The following is a 21,336-nucleotide window of genomic DNA, read 5'->3' as shown; positions in this document are numbered from 1 at the left end:
TAGGCCAGGACGCCGTACAGTTTTTGGAGATATCGAATTAGTGGACCTCGGATTTATTACGATTTCTGTATATATGTACGCACTTTACATGTACATATGTATAATTTTACGCCCAGAGTAAATCGGAAATAGGAGTACGGTCAATTTATATACATGCATATAGAATACAGTATTCGGTAATAGGCAATATTTGTTTGTTTAAAGCGCGAGCTTCCGGTATTATTTGAAAAAAGACTGTTTGAAAAGTCGGCTTTTGGATATGAAGGCATTTCTCACTCTTAAAGGGTTAACTGCCTTCTGGTCAAGTGTAACTATGTGAGAATTCTTAAAATTTCAAGTCGATCGAATAAAGTTAACTGAGATATGATCGTTGCAAGAGAAGAAATGGTACCGAAAACGACCTGAAGTTTTTCTGCAAATGAGATGTTTGAGACAGGTGACCGAAATTACTGGGAAAATACTAGATCTGTTAAAACTAAACTACATAAAAATGTAGTGTTTAATCGTTCGATTCTTTTTCGATAAACAAAAGGCCGTTTTATAACCCAAAACCGACCATCTTTTAAGTGAAAAATCGGACCAGTAAATATAACTGATCACTATCTAGTGAAAAATACATACTCTTTTAAATTCTTCGATCAATCACTAGTGTTTACTGATATTTAGCTAAATCCATTAATATTTTTTAGTTCAGATGATCCAGTTTGCTACAATTTTATAACTGCAAAACATAAAAATTTGTTCACGGCCTTAAAAAACTTAAAAAAATCACTGAAATTTGAAGTTCATATAATGACCGTTCAAAAAGGTCCGGAAGTTTCCTTTAAAAAAAAATCAGAATGACCTATTTTTTGTTAACAGCTTAATTGCAAAGAAAATACAGTTACAACAAACACAAATACACTCGTACAAGAAACTGAAGCCAAGCATTTATAAATGCACTGTTTACATATCGCTACAAAATTTCGTAAGGACATAAGGCAATCCGCAAATCCGGCAATCGCTCGAGCCTACGCCCATAAAATCTAAAGGAACACAAATTTCGTTTTGAAATTTCTGCAGTGTATTCTGGGATATCTATGGTAGGAAAAAAAGACGAGGCAGACCCTGTCTGAGATTGAGCGATAGTGTAGGTCAGGACGCCAGACAGCTTTTAGGGATATCGAATTGGTGGACCTCGGCCCAAAACCGGGATATTTGGAGTTCTTTATTAAGGCAGGCCTAGACCGGATACCGGTTGTTGCGCCGTTGATGATGATGATGATTCTGGGATAGCTAAGCTAACGGTCTATGCAATAAAAGAAGTCGATTCTGAAAACCTCCCAGTGTGGTTTCTCGCTTTAATGAAAATTTTGCGTCACACTTTCTCTGAAGGGCTTCAACATAGGTAGTTCGACTATGAACGATGAATTGGCGTTAACCATTATAGCTAATGTTGCTAACAAGATGGACCACGGTTTTCCGTTCATCAATAATCAGTCAGGTGACATTGGTTAGTGTTTTGGATTGGATAACTTCCTTGTTAGTCATCGCAGTAATGAGCGTGGCATACTCTTTTCTGAGCTCAATAGTACGTTAATCCTATCTAATTCAAAGTTGGCAAGTTTCAGGGTTGGAAATCGAATAGTTCCTTTCCACACACGCTTCAATTTCTGTTAGAACTTCATCCGTGTCACCTTTTTTCACCCTGGGTTAACTTGTCTTGAAAATGGTTAATTAGTTTTGAAACATGTGATCTTATTTGCATTTGCTGGAGCATTAATTTCATTTGTTAAAAACTTGATTTCACTTAGAGAGTTAATCTAATTTGACGAATATTGTCTTGCAAATGGTATATACCAAGCAATATTTTGCCATGTTCTGTCGCCCCTAAAACGTAAGTCAATCTGCCGTGGGGTGTCATTCACAGTGGGTGTTAGCTAATCTGTTGTGTCGTGCCGTTCCCAGTGGACGCAAAACCTTTATTCGTACACCAAGGACGATAAAAGTCGTATATTCGCGATTTCTTCGGGTCCAATTTTTTTGTAAGACCACGCGAATCAGTGATTTCCTCTGTAAATACATTTTAATAATATGAGAGTCGAATTCGGTTTTAAACATGAGTGGTTAGTTCTTTTTTCAAAAAACATTGTGGTCCGATCTTGAACGCGACCAAAACAAAGTTTTGAAGTTGGTGTAAAAGAAAAAAAAAACAGATGTCATTATGCATATTCAAAAGAATAGAATGACTTCGAAATCGATTAGATTCGTGATAAATATTTTGATTTATGTCAGGTTTTTGACGACAAAGGCATTATTTGAAGGGAGGCTGATTTTTTGGTTAACTTCAATTTCATACCGCATAAAACCCCGTTTTCCTTAATTTATTTATTTTCCTTATTTTTTCTCTTTTTTGAGACGTTGCAATGACCCAATATTTTTGACGCCGTCATTGATGTTTCATTGAAAAATTTCTGAAAAGAATAAGGTATAGTTAGAGTTATTCCACTATGCTAAATCCTACCTTACCTCTCTTGGTCACAGGTTCCGCGACAGGCTGACCAAGAAAATACATCTAATGTCGTTAAAAAATGATTGGGTTGAGTTATAAGCCCCAGAGAGATGCTAGGGCATCCACCACAATTGACGCGGCACGAAATGGCCAAGGGTTCTTGACGCATGGACGCGTCAGGACGTAAGTAAGTTAGTTAAAGCATATTAAATACGTGCCTGCACGCTAAATATTGGCACCCTCGCTGAAAGACCGAGGAACTCACAGGAGCGCTTCGGAAAAGGTGCATTGTCATATGCGCTCTACAGGAAACCCTATGATCTGGTGCCAAAAGCTGCGACATAGAACGCGAACTCGGTAAAAATTGCTATAAAATTCTCTATTTCAGTGGCCCACACATTCAATACGGTGTTGGCATTGCCATCTCAGACGGTTTGAGTGATGTCATGAAACAAGTCAAATGATTTGATGGCCGGCTGATGAAGCTCACTATTATCAGGTGATCGCACTATTCATTTCTTCACCGCATACGACAGACAGGTCATCTTCCAACATTTTATAGTAGGAACAGTAAAACGCAAATCGACTATATCCTCATAAGACGCCGACATTTTACCACCGTCACTGAATGCAAACCGTTCCCTATGAGACCACGGTACCTCAACATTGGCCGTTGGTTTCCGTCCTGCGAATCAAGCATCGATAAAACAGCTAGAGGAACGCACTGGCCCGCCGCGCACTAAATTGTGGGGATTTCGTGAGAGGCAAGAAGAAATGGTCTCACTTATGCGATTACCAACCATGGCAAATGAGGAAGGATCGTGAAACTAAATTAAAGACATGAACCACAAAGTGGCCTCTACAACCTCCCGGGTGACCAACACCGATAATTGGCTCATCAACCAAGAAACGCGGCTTTGACAATGTTGAAAGGAAAGTCTGCGAAAAGAAACGTCTCAACTATAAGTTTCTCGACGATAAAACCCCCGCCAATTTATAAGAATGCCAACCGAGTGGCCCACTGCAAACATCTTTACGATAAAGTGGAAACTCGAGATGGCGAGAGAAATTTTTACTGACTTGTCGAAAGCCGACACCAACGCACACAGATATCCAACACTTCTGTTGTCAGCGGCAAGAACGGTACTTTGTTTATCGACCGATGACCCGCGGTGGATAGATGGCGAGAATATTTCGAGCATGTTTAAACTGAAGAGTTTGTTCATGCCCCATTTCCGCAAAACATTGCTGACATTTCAGGCAATTCCACCGGCTCTATCGCAATGTCGTCCCTACCGTTTTTTGTGGTTCTGAGTGTTGACCGACCATAAAGGACAATGACCTGCGTCTTGCGGTAATGGAGACAAAGATGTTGCGTTGGGCTAATGGCGTCACACGCTTTGATCACATCCGAAATGAAGATATCAGCGATAGTTATGGGGTTGCACCGATCGTGTAAAAATTGCGAGAGAGGCGTCTTCGATGGTATGGTCACGCAATTCGTGCTAACGATTGGTAAGATTGGTCTGAACATCGAAGTCGATAGTAAGCGACCAAAAGGCCATCCGTTGGCCAACCAGTAGCAGGTGTGCTTGACGAACTAGGCCGTAAATAGGAGTTTAGGGTAGGTTGTGTTACGATTATAAATAACTCTAAATTCGTTAAAATTTTATAGCTGTCAGATTTTTGCCGTTAAACTTTGTCAGTCGCGTCTAGTAATATTTCCATCTCTTTTTCGGTTTCTTTTGTTTCACAATGGAGTGGACTAATGAGGAAACTAGAATTTCGATAATAGCGAACACTAAAGCCTCCTCTGTGTAGGGCGTATATTTGTTTATCGTGCTTTAAAATTATTTGAGGACACTGATAATGTGATATCTCGTCAAAATTGGGAAGGCTATAGAAGCGATCGATTTTCGAATCCGACGAAACGCGAAGCGTAAACAAAAAATCAACAAATAAATGGGAATATCGAAAAATTTAATGTCACGCATAATCAGCAAAGACTTAAGACAATTTACAAAATAGATACGGAAAATTTGCTGACAGAGTGCTTTATCAAAGATAAGGTGATAAAATGTAAAAGGCTTTTGCAAAGCTACATAGGCAGCAAGCACCAAACGATTCCCTTTTCCTGAGTTTAAACGAGGTCACCACCCCGGCTCAGGGATGGTTTGATAGCATGTTAGATACGATGGTCTGCGGAAAAAGGGTGAAAACGTCGGGAGCAGTGTGCTAACGTATTTTGACCTTCTGGTAGTCCAGATCCTAATCCTCTGGACTACAAATTATAGTCGGTTTTAGAGGGCATGAGGTGCTGAAATAAACACCTAAATACTGAAGAAATCATTAAAATGAGCAGTGGGAAATTTTCCTATGAACATAGGGTGTACTGTGATAAATGGCTGGTCTAATCGTTTCAAAGTTTTATCAAGGCTAATAGTGGTCACTTCGGGTAATGTTCTACATTTTTTTTTATATACTAACTATATTGATAATAAATACTATTATTATAGTTTGAAAACATTATGTCGTTCTGCTTCTAAATCATTGTATGTTTGCTATTATATTGATGGGAGTAGTTGAATTTTCAGCTATGTTTGAGTGCATGGACGTAATAAAAATTAAATTGGGACCTGCTGTCAAAGGTCACACTTAGGTTCTTGTAAGAAGCAATCGCTGTTAAGAGCTGACTATTAAGATAATAAACGCGTGTTGGAGGAGGGCTTTTAGTGAATAGCATAAAGAGTAACATTTTCTCATTTGAAGTTTACGGAGGGCGAGGTAATGTGTTAGGTCGAACCTTAACAGAAAGAAAACTAAATTAATGAAATCAGAAATAGGCCATGGATTGAGCCTTGTCGTACACGGGATGAGGGAAAAATGGAGACATTGAAGAAGAGACGATTTGCTCTACATTCTAAGTAAAATCTTAACTAGGAGGGAATACTCGCTGGAAATGCATATGATCAGAGTTCGGTGGGTTGCAAGGAATGGGAAATAGAATCGAAAGCTTTGCAAGTCAGTATAGATTATATGGACATCGTTTCTTATATTTATAGACGTTGGTCAATTCCAACCAATCGAGCATACATAGAGCGACCAGGTTGAAACCCATGCTGCTCTTTCTCACAAGACGAAAGGCAATATTTTACGTATTTTTCAAAAATTTTGGAGAAGGATGGATGTAGGCTGGTAGTTTTCGGCCAGGGTAATATCACCTTTTTGTGCAATGGATTAATACGAACTTTCTTCCACATATCCGGGAAAATACATTTGGACAAGTTCTAGTCATAAACGATAGTAAGGGCAAGCGAAATATTCTGCCCCCATTTTTTTAGGAAAAGATTCAGAATACCCTCTGGACTACAACCGTCACTAACGTCAACGTTACCCAGAAGAAATTCATCAATAAAGAGATTCAGAAGAGGAATCCAGCCAAAGAGAATCCAGCTGTGTCGGTATAGAGGTAGGATCAATGGATACGAATAAAAACCGAGGAAAAATGACCCAGAAGAAAAAGACAAGTTGATTTAGGGGAATAAAAGGAAATATCTGATTCGATGTTAACAGCTTAGATGTGTGCGTTTGACCAGAAGAATTTGAATTTGGTGCGGGATGGTTATTTAATTATTTTTGAATTATTAGGCTGAAGGCGTAAATGATGACTTTCGGAATGCTCCGCCACAACACCCTATTTAAAAATAATCAATTAATCATCAATAATCAATCAAGAATAGTTAATCTAGTTTTAGTCTAGAGAAAGGAAAAAGAGTTTCCAACGATCATCAACATAGAAATAGGAAAATTCATCACCGGCAAACGAATACAAATTGCCAGTCAAAATAATTTGATATCCAAATGATATGAATATGAATTCGAATATTAATAGTTACATAAATACATGTAGGAATCCAATAGAATTCATACTCGAATATTTTCGGATATTTCGGGCTACATTTGGTTGTTATCCAAATAACCAGTCATTTGATCCCTCCAAATACCCAACTGCCCGCACTAGTCAATTTTTGTGCACTTTCAGTTTTGGGTCGATGTGCAGATAGCATATAGGAATTCAACTGAATCAGTATTCTCGCAGAGATTTCTTTGCTTTCAAGTGTTCTCTTTTCACAGAACAATTCATCAGACTTGAAAATATTTTCCGAGTTTATAATATATGTACACATTTTTTATCTACATCTGTAATGCCCTTTAATTTTCTTATTGTTTTTATTTTGGGTATTAAGACGTGGGTTATAGCCCTTAGAATAATGATCAGTAGATTTTTGAACACCCATGTCTAACAAGATATAAATTTGACAAAATATACCTTGTTAGATATGAATCAAAATTCATGGATTTCAATGCGCTAATATTCCCAAGCAACAAAACTGCCAAACGTTTTACAAATAGTACAATAAATTTTTTTTTATTTTTTCCCTGACGGGAAAATAATTTTCCTGTCACGAAAAATTTAAAAGTGGCTATTAGACTTCTGTCGATAGATTCGAAAGTTTCCTTGGGCGGAATCATCAGCGCATTGAGGTGTACATATTTTGATTCACATCTAACAAATATATTTGGTCAAATTTATCTTTTATAGCGTGTTGAAAAATCTACTGATCACTCTTCTCAGAAGGTCGGACCAAAAAAAACAAACATTTTTATTCTAACCTACAAAAATACAATGCTAAATTAACCTAACTTATGTACTACCTTAACAGTCTAGCTTAATCTAAGGTACAAAATATAGCTTAAACTAACTTATCACTAAAGAATAAATTTGCAAATACATAAACTGTTATCTGGAGGAAAAGTCGAAAAAAACCTCCATTAGTTGAATTTTTTTATAAAAGCGGACGGGCGGGGTAGGAACTAGGATGTGGGTTGGGATGGGGGGCATGCGGGAGGGGTTTGGGAAAGGAAGCTAGGAGTGGCGCTAAGGATGGGTAGGTTTTATAAACTGGGATGAGGAGTAATTACCGTTGTAGAAGATTACTCTACCGCCGGGGTCGAAAAGAAGGTTACGGGCTTGGAGAGATATGAGGATTTGTGGAAACAGATGAGTTCGTAGAAGATTCTCTTCGACGATCTCGATCTGCATGGCCTGGGAGATGAGTGGATTTGGGTGGGATCTGGATTTTTCCAGGATAACTCGGACCTAAGACCGACTCCTCCATATATATCTACAACATGATCATATCAATAAGGCGCTAATATTCGCAATCCAAGTGAATACTAACATTTGAATACAAAAGAATTCGTGTTCACATTCGAAAATATGAATACACCCTTGCAAATACGAATACAGACGCATTCATATTAACTTGTGTGAGTGCGAAAATATTCATTTATTTGAAAATAAATGTATTCGTAGAATACCGTTATACGAATGCAAATATCCCCAGCTATCTCCACCACGGCCAAAATATCCTTTTTAATAATTCTGATGCGTGCATTGGTGCTTGTAAATATGAATGCTCGCATAGTGAATATATTCAAGAAAGAATCAGTTCGACTCGTGAGTTCGCACGGACCAGTCGTGTTTTCTTGTAAGTTGAAAGTTGAAAGTAGTAATATTTGAAGTAGTAGTAGTTTCGCTTTTTGTTATATTTTGGTATTGTAGTAGTAGTGTAGTGCCATAGCAATTAGAAGCTTTTGTAGTGATAGACTGTGTGTTGCGTTTCGACACTATGTCGAAGCGCAATGTGGACGTTAGGTCCGTATCCCCCCAGGAGGTGGATCCTTGCAAGAAGATCCACCCTGCTGGGGACGCTGATGACCCCTTTTCACCGCCGGGCAGCCCCGAAGCTGCCTCCATAGACTGCTCTTCCGAAGAGGAGAGCGTTTCGGATCTCAAACTGGCCGAACTCGAGTGCCAGCTGCTACAAATCAAAGAAGCCAACAAGAGATTGATGATCCATAACATCCGGCTCATGTCTCTTCTTGGCATTGACGGCCCCGAAGTCCTCGACAACGAGGAATTCGTTCTAAACCTGACCAACAAAATGGCCGCCTACAGAAGTTTTTGTGCCGGCAACCACGGCAACCACCCACACACCGAAGCGGAGACAATGACCCGCTTACATCACCGAACACCAATACCATCATCATCAGAAATAACAACAACCGAAATGCTCTCCGACTCACCATCTCAACCACACGCCAATGCAATAATCAAACAACAATCAAGCCAACAACCTATCACACACACACCGACTCTACAACAACCAACCACCAATACTGCAACAATTCAACAAGCAACTCTACATCCAGCCACTACTCCCAACATTCGTCTCACCGCAATGCAACAACCCAGCACCAACACCATCACCATCAACTCATCTCAGCAACAATCAGCAGTGACTCACAACAATACTATTACTCCTGCTCCTAAGGTAAGTCAGGAAAAATTCCCCCCGATAATAATCCGCGCCGATCCGACTATTACCAAATCAGTTACATCCAAAATAATTAGTGCTTCCCCCAACGTCTCCCTCAAAAAAACTAGCATTCATTCCACACATGTGCTCGTCTCGAACCAAACGGAGTTCGAAACCACGAAAGCACTACTGAAAGAAGGGAATCATCCCTTCTTCACTTTTACACCAGCCCATCAAAAGCCGGTAAATCTAGTTCTCCGGGGACTAGATTTCACCTACACCCCTGACGAAGTTCTCGGCGAACTCCACCGGCTCGGTGTCACGGATGCAGTTAGTGTTCGACCGTATGAGACGAGCTCATCGAGGCGAAACAACAAATCCCTCCACCTTTTCCTGGTTTCTTTCAAACCAGGCTTCCAGCAATCCACACTATCCAAGGCCAGGGCGATGTTCCATTGTCTTATTAATTTCGAACCCATACAATTCCACGAAATCGCCCGATGTCGCAATTGTCAGAGACTTGGGCACGCCGCATCCAACTGCAATTTACCTTACCGTTGCGTTAAATGCAACACTCCCCACGGTCCCCGACAATGCCCCAAGGCTGCCAACCAAAATCCTACGTGTATAAATTGTGGCTCCAATACACATCCGGCGAGTTATCGCAACTGCCCGATGTTCGTACAAGCCCGTGCACGCCAAAACACAGCTCCTCAACCAAACAAGCCCTCTCCAATCCCTGCTCCCAAGACTTCTTCCCTCCACAACCCTAGACAATCTATCAATTCTATCCCACTACAAAGCCAGCCACTCTCGTATGCTTCCATAGCCAGAAACGCCACTCATCCTAGCAACTCCTTCAATTTGGATAGTGAAATCCTTTCACTATTCAATATGCCGACTCCTCAACTCGCCTCCCAACTCAACTCCTTCATCCCCACTTACCATTCCCTTTCCTCTCCTATGGAAAAACGCCTCGCTCTACTTTCCTTCCTGTGCCAAGTGTCTCCCAGCAATGTCCACTAAAGTGGTATTGCTCAACCCAAACTCCATTGTGAGCAGGCAAAAGAGACATGAACTCCTCAACTTCCATAACACCCATAATCCGCACTTCCTCCTCCTCACCGAAACAAGACTTAACTCGATCCACAGACTCTCCTTTCCCAACATCACTTCCTTCCGAACCGACCGTACAAACCGCCCGGGCGGAGGTACAGCTATCCTAGTGTCCAATAACATAGACTCCAACCAAATTTTTATCCCGCCTTCCGTTACTCCTTCCATTGAAACTACGGTTATCTCTGTTACTTCCCGTTGCTCCATCACCTTTCTCGGCAGCCTATACTGCCCAAAACAAATCCTCGACCCAGCTGATCTCACCCAACTTGTTTATTTCCTCAGAGCTCTCCCAGAATCCCAAAATAAACAAGTCTTCCTCATACTAGGCGGTGACCTGAATGCCAAGCACAGTATTTGGTTCAATACTACCACCAACCCCAATGGCAACAGGCTAGCCAACTGGTATTCCCAAAATTCCCTCCCACTACAGTTAACCCTCCTCCCACCCAATCAACCTACCCACCACTCATCCAATTCCCATTCCTTCCTTGACCTATTCTTCGTGAGCAATAATCTCCTCACTCAATTCCCACTTCCCAACAGTTCCCTCCGACCTCCCAACTGTTCCTGGCCTCAGTGATCATGACGGTGTAGTTCTTGAGTTCTACATTAATGATCAATTCCCTAGAATCCAACCTAAAACCCTTCCAGATTATTCCAAAGCCAACTGGAATCTCGTCTACTACGGGTTAGCTGACAAACTTGCATCCATCTCTCTTCCCTCCTACCCTTCTCCAGAGTATTTAGACAATACAATATCCCAGATAACAGAAATCACCCAAGAGGTCTGCAACCAAACCATCCCTATGCGTCTCCTAAACTACAACAATCTCATCACCCTCCCCACCCACATCCTCGACCTAATCAAATTCAAAACCACCCTCCGTCGCCAACTCCACCGCAATAGATACAATCCCCGCTTCAACTTCCTTAAAACCCGCATTGATTCCCTAACACATACCATCCGATCCGAAATCAGATCCCTCTACGCCGAACACCACACCGTCAAACTTTCAGGTATCTCCATTAATAACCAAACATGTAACCAACTCCGCCACACTTGTCCCCACCTCGCCAAATCTAAAGCTCCCACCACCCTTCCACCCAACACTTCTCCTAAAGACCATACCGACCAATTGGCAAAAGCCTTCCTCACAGCTCATCGCACTACCCTCCATCTTTCAGACCCTTCTACCGAATCATCGGTTTCCCAACACCTCTCCGACCTTACGTCCAACTTCCCAGTTTACACCAGCCTACCAATTCCACCCCCAGGTCCCGCTCCTCACTTTTGCGACCCAATCCCATCCCTTTCCCAAGAATCCATCGAATCCATAATCCTTTCCCGTAAAAACAAAAAATCCACAGGTCCTGATAAAATCCCTACCATTATCCTTAAGAGGTGCGCCAAAACCCTAAGTCCTCTCCTTTCACAACTTTTCAACCACTGCTTCATCTTAGCACATTTCCCCACTCCTTGGAAACAAGCGCACATCGTCCCCATCCGGAAAAAACAAGAACCCTCATCCAATCCCAATAGCTATCGCCCAATTTCCTTACTCAACTCCCTTTCCAAGATCTTTGAAGTCGCCATCCACGACCTTCTACTTTCCCACATCTCCGATCACGATACCATCCCTAGCTTCCAGTTTGCCAACAAGAAAGGCCATGGCACATCACACGCTCTCCTCGTCCTCAAATCCGACCTCTACAAAAACTTAAACAATAACATCCCCACCACCGCCTGTCTCCTAGACATTCAGAAGGCCTTCGATTCCGTATGGCACGAAGGCCTTATTTTCAAACTGTCCTTTATTTTTAAATTTCATCCTCACCTTTGTCGACTTATCCGTAGCTTCCTCTCCAACCGCCATTCCCAAGTTAGAGTTCTTGACTCCTTATCCGATTCCTACATTCCCCCCGCAGGCATCCCACAAGGCTCGGTCCTCTCGGCAACCCTCTTCTCACTCTACACTGCTGATATCCCTCTTCACTATTCCACCACAACTCCCTACACAGTTAATGCTCTTCAATATGCCGATGACCTAATTCTCTATACCCCATCTAGAAATATCCGTGCCGCCCAATCCCGTATAAACCACTCCATCCAATCCCTCAACTCCTACCTCATCTCCTGGAAACTCCTACTCAACCCGTCCAAATGCCATGCCATCGTCTTTCGAGGCAGGATAAAACTTACATTCAAAATGCGCTGCGATATCTCCGATCTCCTTATCAAAATTGGCCAAGATCCAATCCTCACCGTCACTTCCACAAAGTACCTCGGCATCCATCTAAACTCCCGTCTCTCTCCCATTCCTCACGTTAATTCGATCCTCTCCAACACTACAAGTGGTCTGAAATCCTTATGGCCCATCCTCAACTACAAGTCCTCTGTCCGTCCTGACGTTAAGCTCTACTGCTACAAGCTGCTAATACGTCCATTAATGACGTACGGCTTCGTAGCATGGTGCGATCTAACCTCACACCAAATGGAGCGCCTACGAGCTAACGAATGGAAGTTCCTCCGAATATCCCTAGGCCCTTCCCATCCCCGTTCCAACCAAGCCGTCTACAACCGGGTCAACTCGACCCGTTTAGACGTGTTCCTCATCAAATCCCTAATAAAGTTCCTTTACCAAGCCCTGAATCATGATAATAGCCTAGTCCGAGAGTCCATCTATTCACAGATCAGTCCTACAGACCGCCCATTTAGAACCCATGTCCTCCCCTCCGACATCCTAAACCTTCACTCCTTAGGTCGCGTTTTTCGCAACGGTAAGCTAATATATTACCATCGGCCCTACAATGAACATCGCTCTGATACTGTCTACTCCCTCTCCCAATAGTTTTAACCCTCCCCTTACGCATCCTTCTCCCATCCCTTTACCGGTTCCGTTTTTTCTCATTCATTCTCTATTTTATGGGGGGTTTTTCCTGACTTTTCCCCCCACTAGCTTGTAAGCTTAGGTTAAGTTGTACTGTAAATTACTTTTATTATTAAGCTGTAGGTTAATTTCTAGATAAGACTAATGTCGTTAGAAATAAGATCTAGTGTTAAGAAATAGCCTTAAGCTCATCACTGTAAATAGTAAATTGAATAAATTGAATGTGTTAAAAAATATTCAAGAAAGAATACTTTTGTGTCTGACACGCTTTGTGGTGGACACGCTACGTGCTGGTGAGTTTGAATAGGTCTCCATACGTGCCTCGATTTGCGCGAGCTTCATTGGCTTCAATGCCTACAGCCTACACAATGACGAAATCTATGAGCGATACCATGACCGTCCGGTTGTGGATAAAATCCGGCTCAATAGGTTACGGTGGGCGGGTCACTTAATCCGTATGGATGAAGATGATCCCACCCGGAAAGTCTATAAGGGCAATATCTATGGTAGGAAAAGAAGACGAGGCAGACCCTGCCTAAGATGGAGCGATGGCGTGGGCCAGGACGCCAGACAGCTTTTAGGGATATCGAATTGGTGGACCTCGGCGCAAAACCGGGATGTCTGGAGTTCCTTATTAAGGCAGGCCTAGACCGGATACCGGTTGTTGCGCCGTTGATGATGATGATTGGCTTCAAGGCACTACTGTAATGAATAATTGGTATAATTTTAATTGTCCTTAGTATGTTCTGTCTTTGTTTCTTATTATAAAAATTTTAAAAGTTAAAAGACATCATTCTTCAGATCAGGATTACTATACTAACAACATTATCCATCTTTCATTGCTTTCAGGTACCATCGTATGTCTTGTAATGGCTGCAGTTCTATTCATTTTAGGATTGCTTACCTTACGGTTCACATTTTTCGATATAATTATGTATGGCCGACTTTACATGACTCCTGGATTTCCACCGTATGAACTGTGGAAAAACCCTCAACCTGAAGTATTCTGCCGGATTTATGTTTTCACTGTGTTAAATGGTGAAAGCTTTCTCAACAAAACCGACAGTAAGTTAAAATTGAAGGAATTCGGACCAATTATTTACAGGGAGAAACTAGAACACTTGGACGTAGTGTTCCATGAAAACTCTACCATGAGTTATACAGTGCGACGAACTCTAGAATTCGCTACCGATCTCAATGAGCCCGGTATTCTGAACAAGACAATAACCGTTCCGAATATCGTTCTCTTGGGAATGGCGGCTACTTTGGCAGATTATTCCTTCACTTTCAAGTTCGCTTTCCGCTTGATGAGTCGTCACGATCAAGTATTTGTCAATACGACTGTGTATAATTACTTGTGGAACTTCACGTCGCCAGCATTCGATTCAGCACAGAAAATCGTCCCCTTTATGATACATCAAGACAACGGAGGGGTCATATACAATGTTAGTATCTGTATTTTGCTTTCAACTTGATTCTTCTTGAAGAAATAACTTTTAAATGATTTAATTAACTCTAGTAATTATATCAAAATCAGAATCAATCTTTCAGGTGTACAAAAATTTCAATGATCGGGTCAACGTTCGAATAGGACCTCAAAGTGGTTACAGTGACTTTTTCAAAATCCAAACGTTCAACGGAAAGCCAACCGTGCCTGGTTATGAGCCAGAGGAAGGAGATTGCTTCGCTTCTTTGCAAAATTCTTCAGAAGGAGCTTTATATCCAAATTTCCTCACGAAAAACATTACTTTATTATTTTGGAGGAAAACAGTTTGCCGACCAATTCCGATTGTTTTCGAAAAAGAAATTTGGAAGGGAAGCCTGCTAACTTACAAATACATTGCGAAAGAGGACGTATATGATCGATATAAGAATTCCACAGCAGACTGCTTTCGAATCAGTGGCGAAACAATATTGCCGGATGGGCTGTCGGACATATCGAAATGCTATAACGGTAAGAACTTGATGATTCTAGTAAAAACTGGATAAGAATTATGCAAATTAGATGATAGCAATCATCTATGGTGTTGGTCTTGCTAAAATTTTATCTTAAATACATTTATTTATAAATCGCCGAAGGATTCTCAGAAAAGATATATATGCAAAAGGGGTAATATTTTGCAAAACGGCGGAAGGTAGGTGAGGGTGAGCTAACAATGCCTTCACCTCAAACAACGAAATGCAATTAGAGGATTTGAGACTGACCAGAAACCGGCAGTTAATCGCTTCAAGTATGAAGGGTTCTGTGAATTTTTCATGTTTGAATATTTGGGTATATGGTTGCATTTATACATACCTCGTAGTTGAATCGTTGAATGTGTCCGATATTCAATTCGATCTAATGCTGACATTTTATCTCTTAGAGTGTAGTAATTTGACCCTAAATAGGTAACTTTGACCTACTATTACTTATGCATTAGTAGTAAGGAAAGCATTAAATAATTTACCATATTACACACACACATCTATTTTTTCGTTACCAATTTACGGTGCAGAATTTTGTGACACCAGGATTTTTATCAAATTATTCCAAGAATACGGTAACAATGATTTATAATATCGTAAATTCTGATCCAAGTATCACTGCTAGAGAGCGAAATTGTATTAAATGAGGAGCCAGAAGAATAAAGCAGGATAACCTCTAACAAATACTACAATACAAGGAAATTTAAACAGAAAAACCACCAAATGAATGGCTATTTGAGTTCATTTGGCCCTTAAAAATATAAAACGAGTCGTGTCGAAACAGCATGAAATAAAGGGAACAGAGCTAGTGCAAAAGTTTTTTTCAAATCTGAAGAAATTTTTTTATGATTAAAAGATAATGTTGGTCGTCCCTTGACCTAGCTAGCTAAAAGTCCAGACTCGGAATCAATAGAAAATGCTTAAAAATTATTTTCGGTTGTTGTTTGGAATGAAAAGCATTTTAAAGATAAAGATTGAAAGACACTCAAAAAGCATCAAAAAATTATTGGCTGAATATCATGAAAATTCCCAAAATTGATGGATGCATCCAAGTAATTAAAACCACAAGATATTTCGGTTGAGTACTTTCTGAGAATGGGTTCTTGAAATAATTGACCTCTGCTTCTTTATACTTGTTAAAATTGTTTGATTCAAATCAGGGTAATAATCTCAGGCGAGCGCAATGCTGACCACATTGCCTCCTACAGTGTACTGTAGTGTTCGGTTATGAATGAAATGCAATGACACACTTCAAAGCCCTGATCCTATTGAATTGTTGCGCCAACGATTATTATTATTATAAAATTACACGAAATAGAAAATGTTGACGTATTGTAACTTTGTTAATAATGGTATGACCAGCTTTAGACTTATGCAGTTTTCCTAGGACGAATTGTTGTGGGTGTTTTTTATTGATTTTTAAAATATGATGGCGTAATATTGCTAACTTAATTTAAGCAAATTTTGGATTGGGATGTATTTTAAAGCCTTGATTTTATTAAGATGCAACTTTGCGATAAAAATAGTTTCGCTGATCGGTTTCGATGGTAGGGCAGACGCTGCTTCGCGGAGAAGCGGGGGAACGGATTTTGTTTGCTTCATTTATATTAAATTCAAAACCCGACAAGGGTGCAAATTATACCCTTTGAACCCGGCAGGTTTGCAATTTTGACTGGTTACTGCTAAAACGCATCCCCTTTTGTTTTCAGATAGAGTGGTCCTGACCGCACTTGGCATTTTTTTGATTCAAAATTTTTGGTTCGATAGGTTCCGGGAAAGAAATTAGTTCCATTTGATGATATCTACATTTTGGGTCCTAGTTCGCTTGCACCTCATTTAATATGAAAAGTTCAACTAGCTCTGAAAAGTATTATCTTCATTTGATATTAAACATGACTATATTTCGATGAAACACACCCCCTTTCACTTGCATGGAAAGCCCCCCTCCTTAATCCGGACATAAAATCGAATCACTCATTACATGTAAAGGGACTCAGAACACACGCTCTCACTATATTTCGTGACAATAGGTTCAGCCATTTCAGGGAAAATTGAATGTGACAGACAGATAGACCGACGGACAGAGAGGCAAAAATCAAAATTAATAGGGTTTGGTTGTATTCAAGATGAGGAGAAAGCAAATCGCTGTATGAGGTTTTTCAAGACCAAGGAAAAGAGCGGTTCATTAGAAGCTCGTCAAATCTGAGATCTCCATCCGTGTACAAGACCGTAAACAGTGGCGTTTCCTCACTGGATGCAAGGGAAGCGATGCTAAATAAAATATAGTAAGAAGAAAATAACAGAAGAAACTACAAAATCAAAACACGGCTCATAAATTGCTTCTTAATAGAACAACGGAACAAAAGCGGAAAAGCAGCAGAAAATGATTTTTTTTGCTAGACACCATTTTTTGAGAGGCTTTTTAAAATCTCCTTGGATGGAGGTTCACTGAAAAATTTATTATGTTGACCAGTTTTCATCGCGAATTAACGAATGGTATGAAGCCAATGCAGTGAACTGCATTCTTGTGAAAGTATTTTCAGATTTGCCTCCGAAACAGATAATTTTTTGCTTTATGAATTGTGTATTGTTTCCAATTTGGTGGCAATCGAAATGAACAATCAATGCTTAAGGGAGTCATCCCATTTGAAGTTCGTTTTTTTAAAAAGAATTTTGTGAAGAACTGGATAAAGATACAAACACGGATTTTTCACCATAGATTTATTAATTCTTGAGCATAGGTAATAATTTTGCCAGCCCGATAGCATAGCTCATTATTGAAATACAGAGCAATTTATACACCCATCTTCCAAAAAAGGAGTTTTTCTGCTGCCACGCTAGAGGGCGCTGCGATGATCTTAAAGAAACGGCATTTTAACGTGCAGACTTAACTACAGTCCGCATACTAGGATTACTAAAAAATATTAAAAGCTACATTTTTGGGGCTGTGTTCAACTTTTTTTGCGAATATTGATGTTTTTTCACGGCTTCTTCAATGAATAAAAAAAACTACTAAACGAATCGTAATTATCCTAGTTTGCGGACCGTAGAAATATGTTCTGAATAAGTCCTGAAAATTTCAAAGAATTTCGTTGGGCAGATTTTGGGCTATGGTGGCAGCTGATTTTCAACATGCAGTCTCGAGAAAAACGCATTTAAAAAGTAGAATGCGATTTTTAGCCATAAAACCTTAACTGTCCATTAATCTGCTATACCTAGTCCATAAACCTTAGGTTTCTTCAAGAATCACATGTAGCGCCTTGGGTTCAATTCTTGTCCTTTTAGCGAAGACATTTGGGCCGACGCGCTTTATTACGGCGATCGACATAAATCTGGTATGTGAATTATTACGTGTTTCGAATATCGAAAAATCACTTTACAACTGATGCCAAAAAAAATTCGATTCTGCGGATCCGACACACGGGATGACCCCCTTAAATTTCCAATTTTATTTGCGGTTGCATGTGTTTTGTAGCGCATTGAATAGAGTTTTTTGCACGTTGGAATTTGCATGTCATTTGAAAATAAAAGAAGGGTTAAATAAAAGTTTTGAATAGGTTTTGAATTGAAAATGATATCTTTATTGAATCAATGGTGGGTGATGGTATTTATGTATTATTGGTGATCTGTTATCGTCGCCTTTTGGACCACATTCGTTTGATAGTACGGAAGAAATTGTTGATAAGAGCCGTCACCGGCTGCGACGATAAAAACAAACTTTCTTGTGGAACATATCAGCTATTTGCTATCAAAAATAACGTGCGGTGAACAGAAACATTCAGTGGTTTAAATAATAATCTGAATAGTTGGGTACTAGCTTCATCTCAATTAGATAAAGGTCCAAAAGTCAAAAAAATTATCAATACTCATTCCAAATCATCAATTATGTATTTTTTTGCATGCGTACATAGAATAATTTTAATAGAACCCTAACTAAATCTATATTGAAATTAGTGTCCATGTTTTTTCTTTTTACAGTTGGTATATAAGTTGAAAAAAGAGAACTAGGTTTTTTTCCTTATCCTGTAAATATTTTTATTTTTTCCCTGCATACGATCGTTTCGGAGACCACGGGCCTCCTTCCTCAGTGCTAGTACCTAATCTTCATAAGGATTGTTCAGAGTCAGTCTAGTCAGTCTTATTAATTTTGTCGGGATACCGAATTCTACAGTTTTACCCTGGCTATGCTATCATAAAGTCGATGAGGAGATGGTACAACTGATGCCCATATTCCAACAGTTTTTCATCGCTTGCCACAGAGAGAAAATTTGATCTGTTGCTGATTTGCCTGGAGTAAAGCGTCTTTGGTATAGGCCAATGATGTTCTGGGCGTATGGAGCTATCCGACTTAGTAAGATAGTCGAGAATATCTTATGGATGGTACTCAGAAATGTGATACCTGATGTGGACCTCCAACTCGCCGATGTTCTAGTTGTTCGGTAGTTCATCAAAGTACTCAACCCATCGCTCCAATATGCCCATTCTTTCGGAAATCAGATTTCCCTCTTTGCTTCGGCAGAATGAACATCAAGGTGTGTAAGGCTTCATCCTGCTGACTTGTTGGTAAAACTTGCGCGCCTGGTGCGGTTGCTCCCTGCACTTTTCGATTACACAGACCTGTTGGTTCTCCCAGGCTTCCTTTTCCTGTCTGTGAGGTTGCCTCTCCTCTCGCCGAAGTTCGTAATAAGTCTCCGCGCGTGCTCACGTTCTTTGAGAATGCAACATTGCTCGGTATATAGCATTCTTCCGTTCCATTGCTAGCTCACATTCATCGTCAAACCAGCCGTTCTAACTCTTTTTGCGGCTGGGGCCAAGTATGTTTATTGCCGTATTTATGATAACGTTCTTCAGGTGATTGTGAAGATCATTTGTTGATGCTTAATCCAGGATCTCTGTGACTGCGGTTATTGCGGCATCCATTTCCTCCGCAACCACTATAAGATGTTTCGGAGGGCTGTGTTGTGGATGGCTTCAGTGTTAACTCTCACCTGATTGTCAGAGATGATTCTAGGTGGTGTTGTTATTCGAGCTCGAAGCACCATGCCAACGAGATAGTATTCCCAGTTTATATTGGCCCCCCTATATGTTCTGACATTCATCAAGGCTGAGAGGTGGCGGCGTTCGATCAACACGTGGTCAATTTGGTTGAAAGTGGTCCCGTCTGGAGAGCCCCACGTATGTTTATGGACCGCTATCCGCGCAAACCAGGTGCTTCCAACAACCATTTCATATGATGCTGCTAATTGAATAATGCGCAGTCCGTTATCATTTGTATTTTGGTGTAAGCTATGAGAGCCAACGTATGTGTTGTTAAAATCCCAAGTATGATTTTGATATCCTATTTGGGACAGGCTTCGGGGGTTCGTTCAGCTGCCTCGTAGAAGGTATCCTTCTCCGACTCTGCAGTCTCCTCTGTAGGGGCTTACATTTCTAAACTTGCCTTGCAAGCGCAGAGCGTAGAGTCGTTCGCTTATGTTTTCAAAGCCGATAACAGCAGGTTTCATTTTTTGGCTGACTAAGAAACCTACTCAGAGCACATGGTTTACTGGATTGCCAATGTAATATATGGTGTAGCGACTCTTCTGCAGGAAACCAGTCGCATCTCCTGTACCGCAGTTACTTCAGCCCTATATTGGGACCGGGTATCGGCTAGCTGCTCAGCAGCTTCATCTCTGTACAGGGAGCGCACGTTCCATGACAAAATACGCAAATCGCTATTCCTTTGTCGTTGCCGGGTTCGCCGTTGTGTAATCCATCCAGTCTGACTTCGTAGTAAGTTATTTTCCGTGTCTGTCCTAGCCAACCCCCAACCTGGAGGACCAATTTGTGGCGGGAGACTTGCCTTTATCCCTTCTCTGTCTGCAGCTTTTCATTGAGAAAGAGCTCCCAGCGGTCACTACGTGGAGGTGGAGATAGGGTTTGGTAGTAGAGCTGTTGGTGTTGGTTCAGCAGGCGTTTTCCAGGTTTTATGCTCCATTGTGGGTACCAATCCATGTTTCGCCCTGGGACCAATACTACTGTTTCACCACAATTGGTTCGTTTCATTCTTAACCCATGTCACACCACTGACCGTAAACGATATGGTATAGGGAAAGTCAATACATGCCAAGGTGGAGGAATGTATAACAGGAGTAAACCTGCCGAAATTTAATTCAAATAAAACCTTGATCCTAACGTACGGTGCTATTGTGCTATGGTGTATCAAAGACAAGCATCCGGATCCGTGTTTATCAAGGACAACTAGCACCCAGCTATAAAAGTGTGATAATAGCTATTAGAGTCCTCTATAATAAATCGGAAGGAAACAGGACATTCGAGGGAGAAGTCGGAATCCGCTGTCCCAACAGTGTCACGCGCTACCCAAATGACACCTAATGCCATCGAATTAAAGCCAAATGAAAAAGTACGGGCGAAAGAGGGGGATCTTCAAAGTAAATAACGGGCTCCTAAGAAAAGGTATATAGATAATTACGAAAAGCGGAGCTAAAAG

The 21,336-nt window shown here is 40.7% G+C and overlaps 1 protein-coding gene across 3 annotated transcripts in view; it reads left to right on the top strand.

The window, feature by feature from the left end:
• Positions 1 to 21,336, top strand: part of LOC119646271 (scavenger receptor class B member 1-like) — a 66,017-nt gene that overhangs the window by 26,768 nt on the left and 17,913 nt on the right. For 2 of the 3 annotated variants that reach the window (XM_038046681.1, XM_038046679.1), the window contains exons 2-3: positions 13,731 to 14,326; positions 14,433 to 14,835. In XM_038046681.1, the coding sequence (XP_037902609.1) occupies positions 13,751 to 14,326; positions 14,433 to 14,835 (979 nt within the window). In that variant the 5' untranslated portion in view covers positions 13,731 to 13,750. Of the gene's footprint in view, positions 1 to 1,803; positions 1,988 to 13,730; positions 14,327 to 14,432; positions 14,836 to 21,336 lie in introns of those variants that run through there. The other variant, XM_038046680.1, reaches the window with a different exon arrangement.

Source organism: Hermetia illucens, chromosome 1, assembly GCF_905115235.1.
Source record: "Hermetia illucens chromosome 1, iHerIll2.2.curated.20191125, whole genome shotgun sequence".
Lineage (NCBI taxonomy): Eukaryota > Metazoa > Arthropoda > Insecta > Diptera > Stratiomyidae > Hermetia > Hermetia illucens.
Note: the sequence above shows the minus strand (reverse complement) of the source record. Positions and strands in the feature narration are given on the sequence as shown.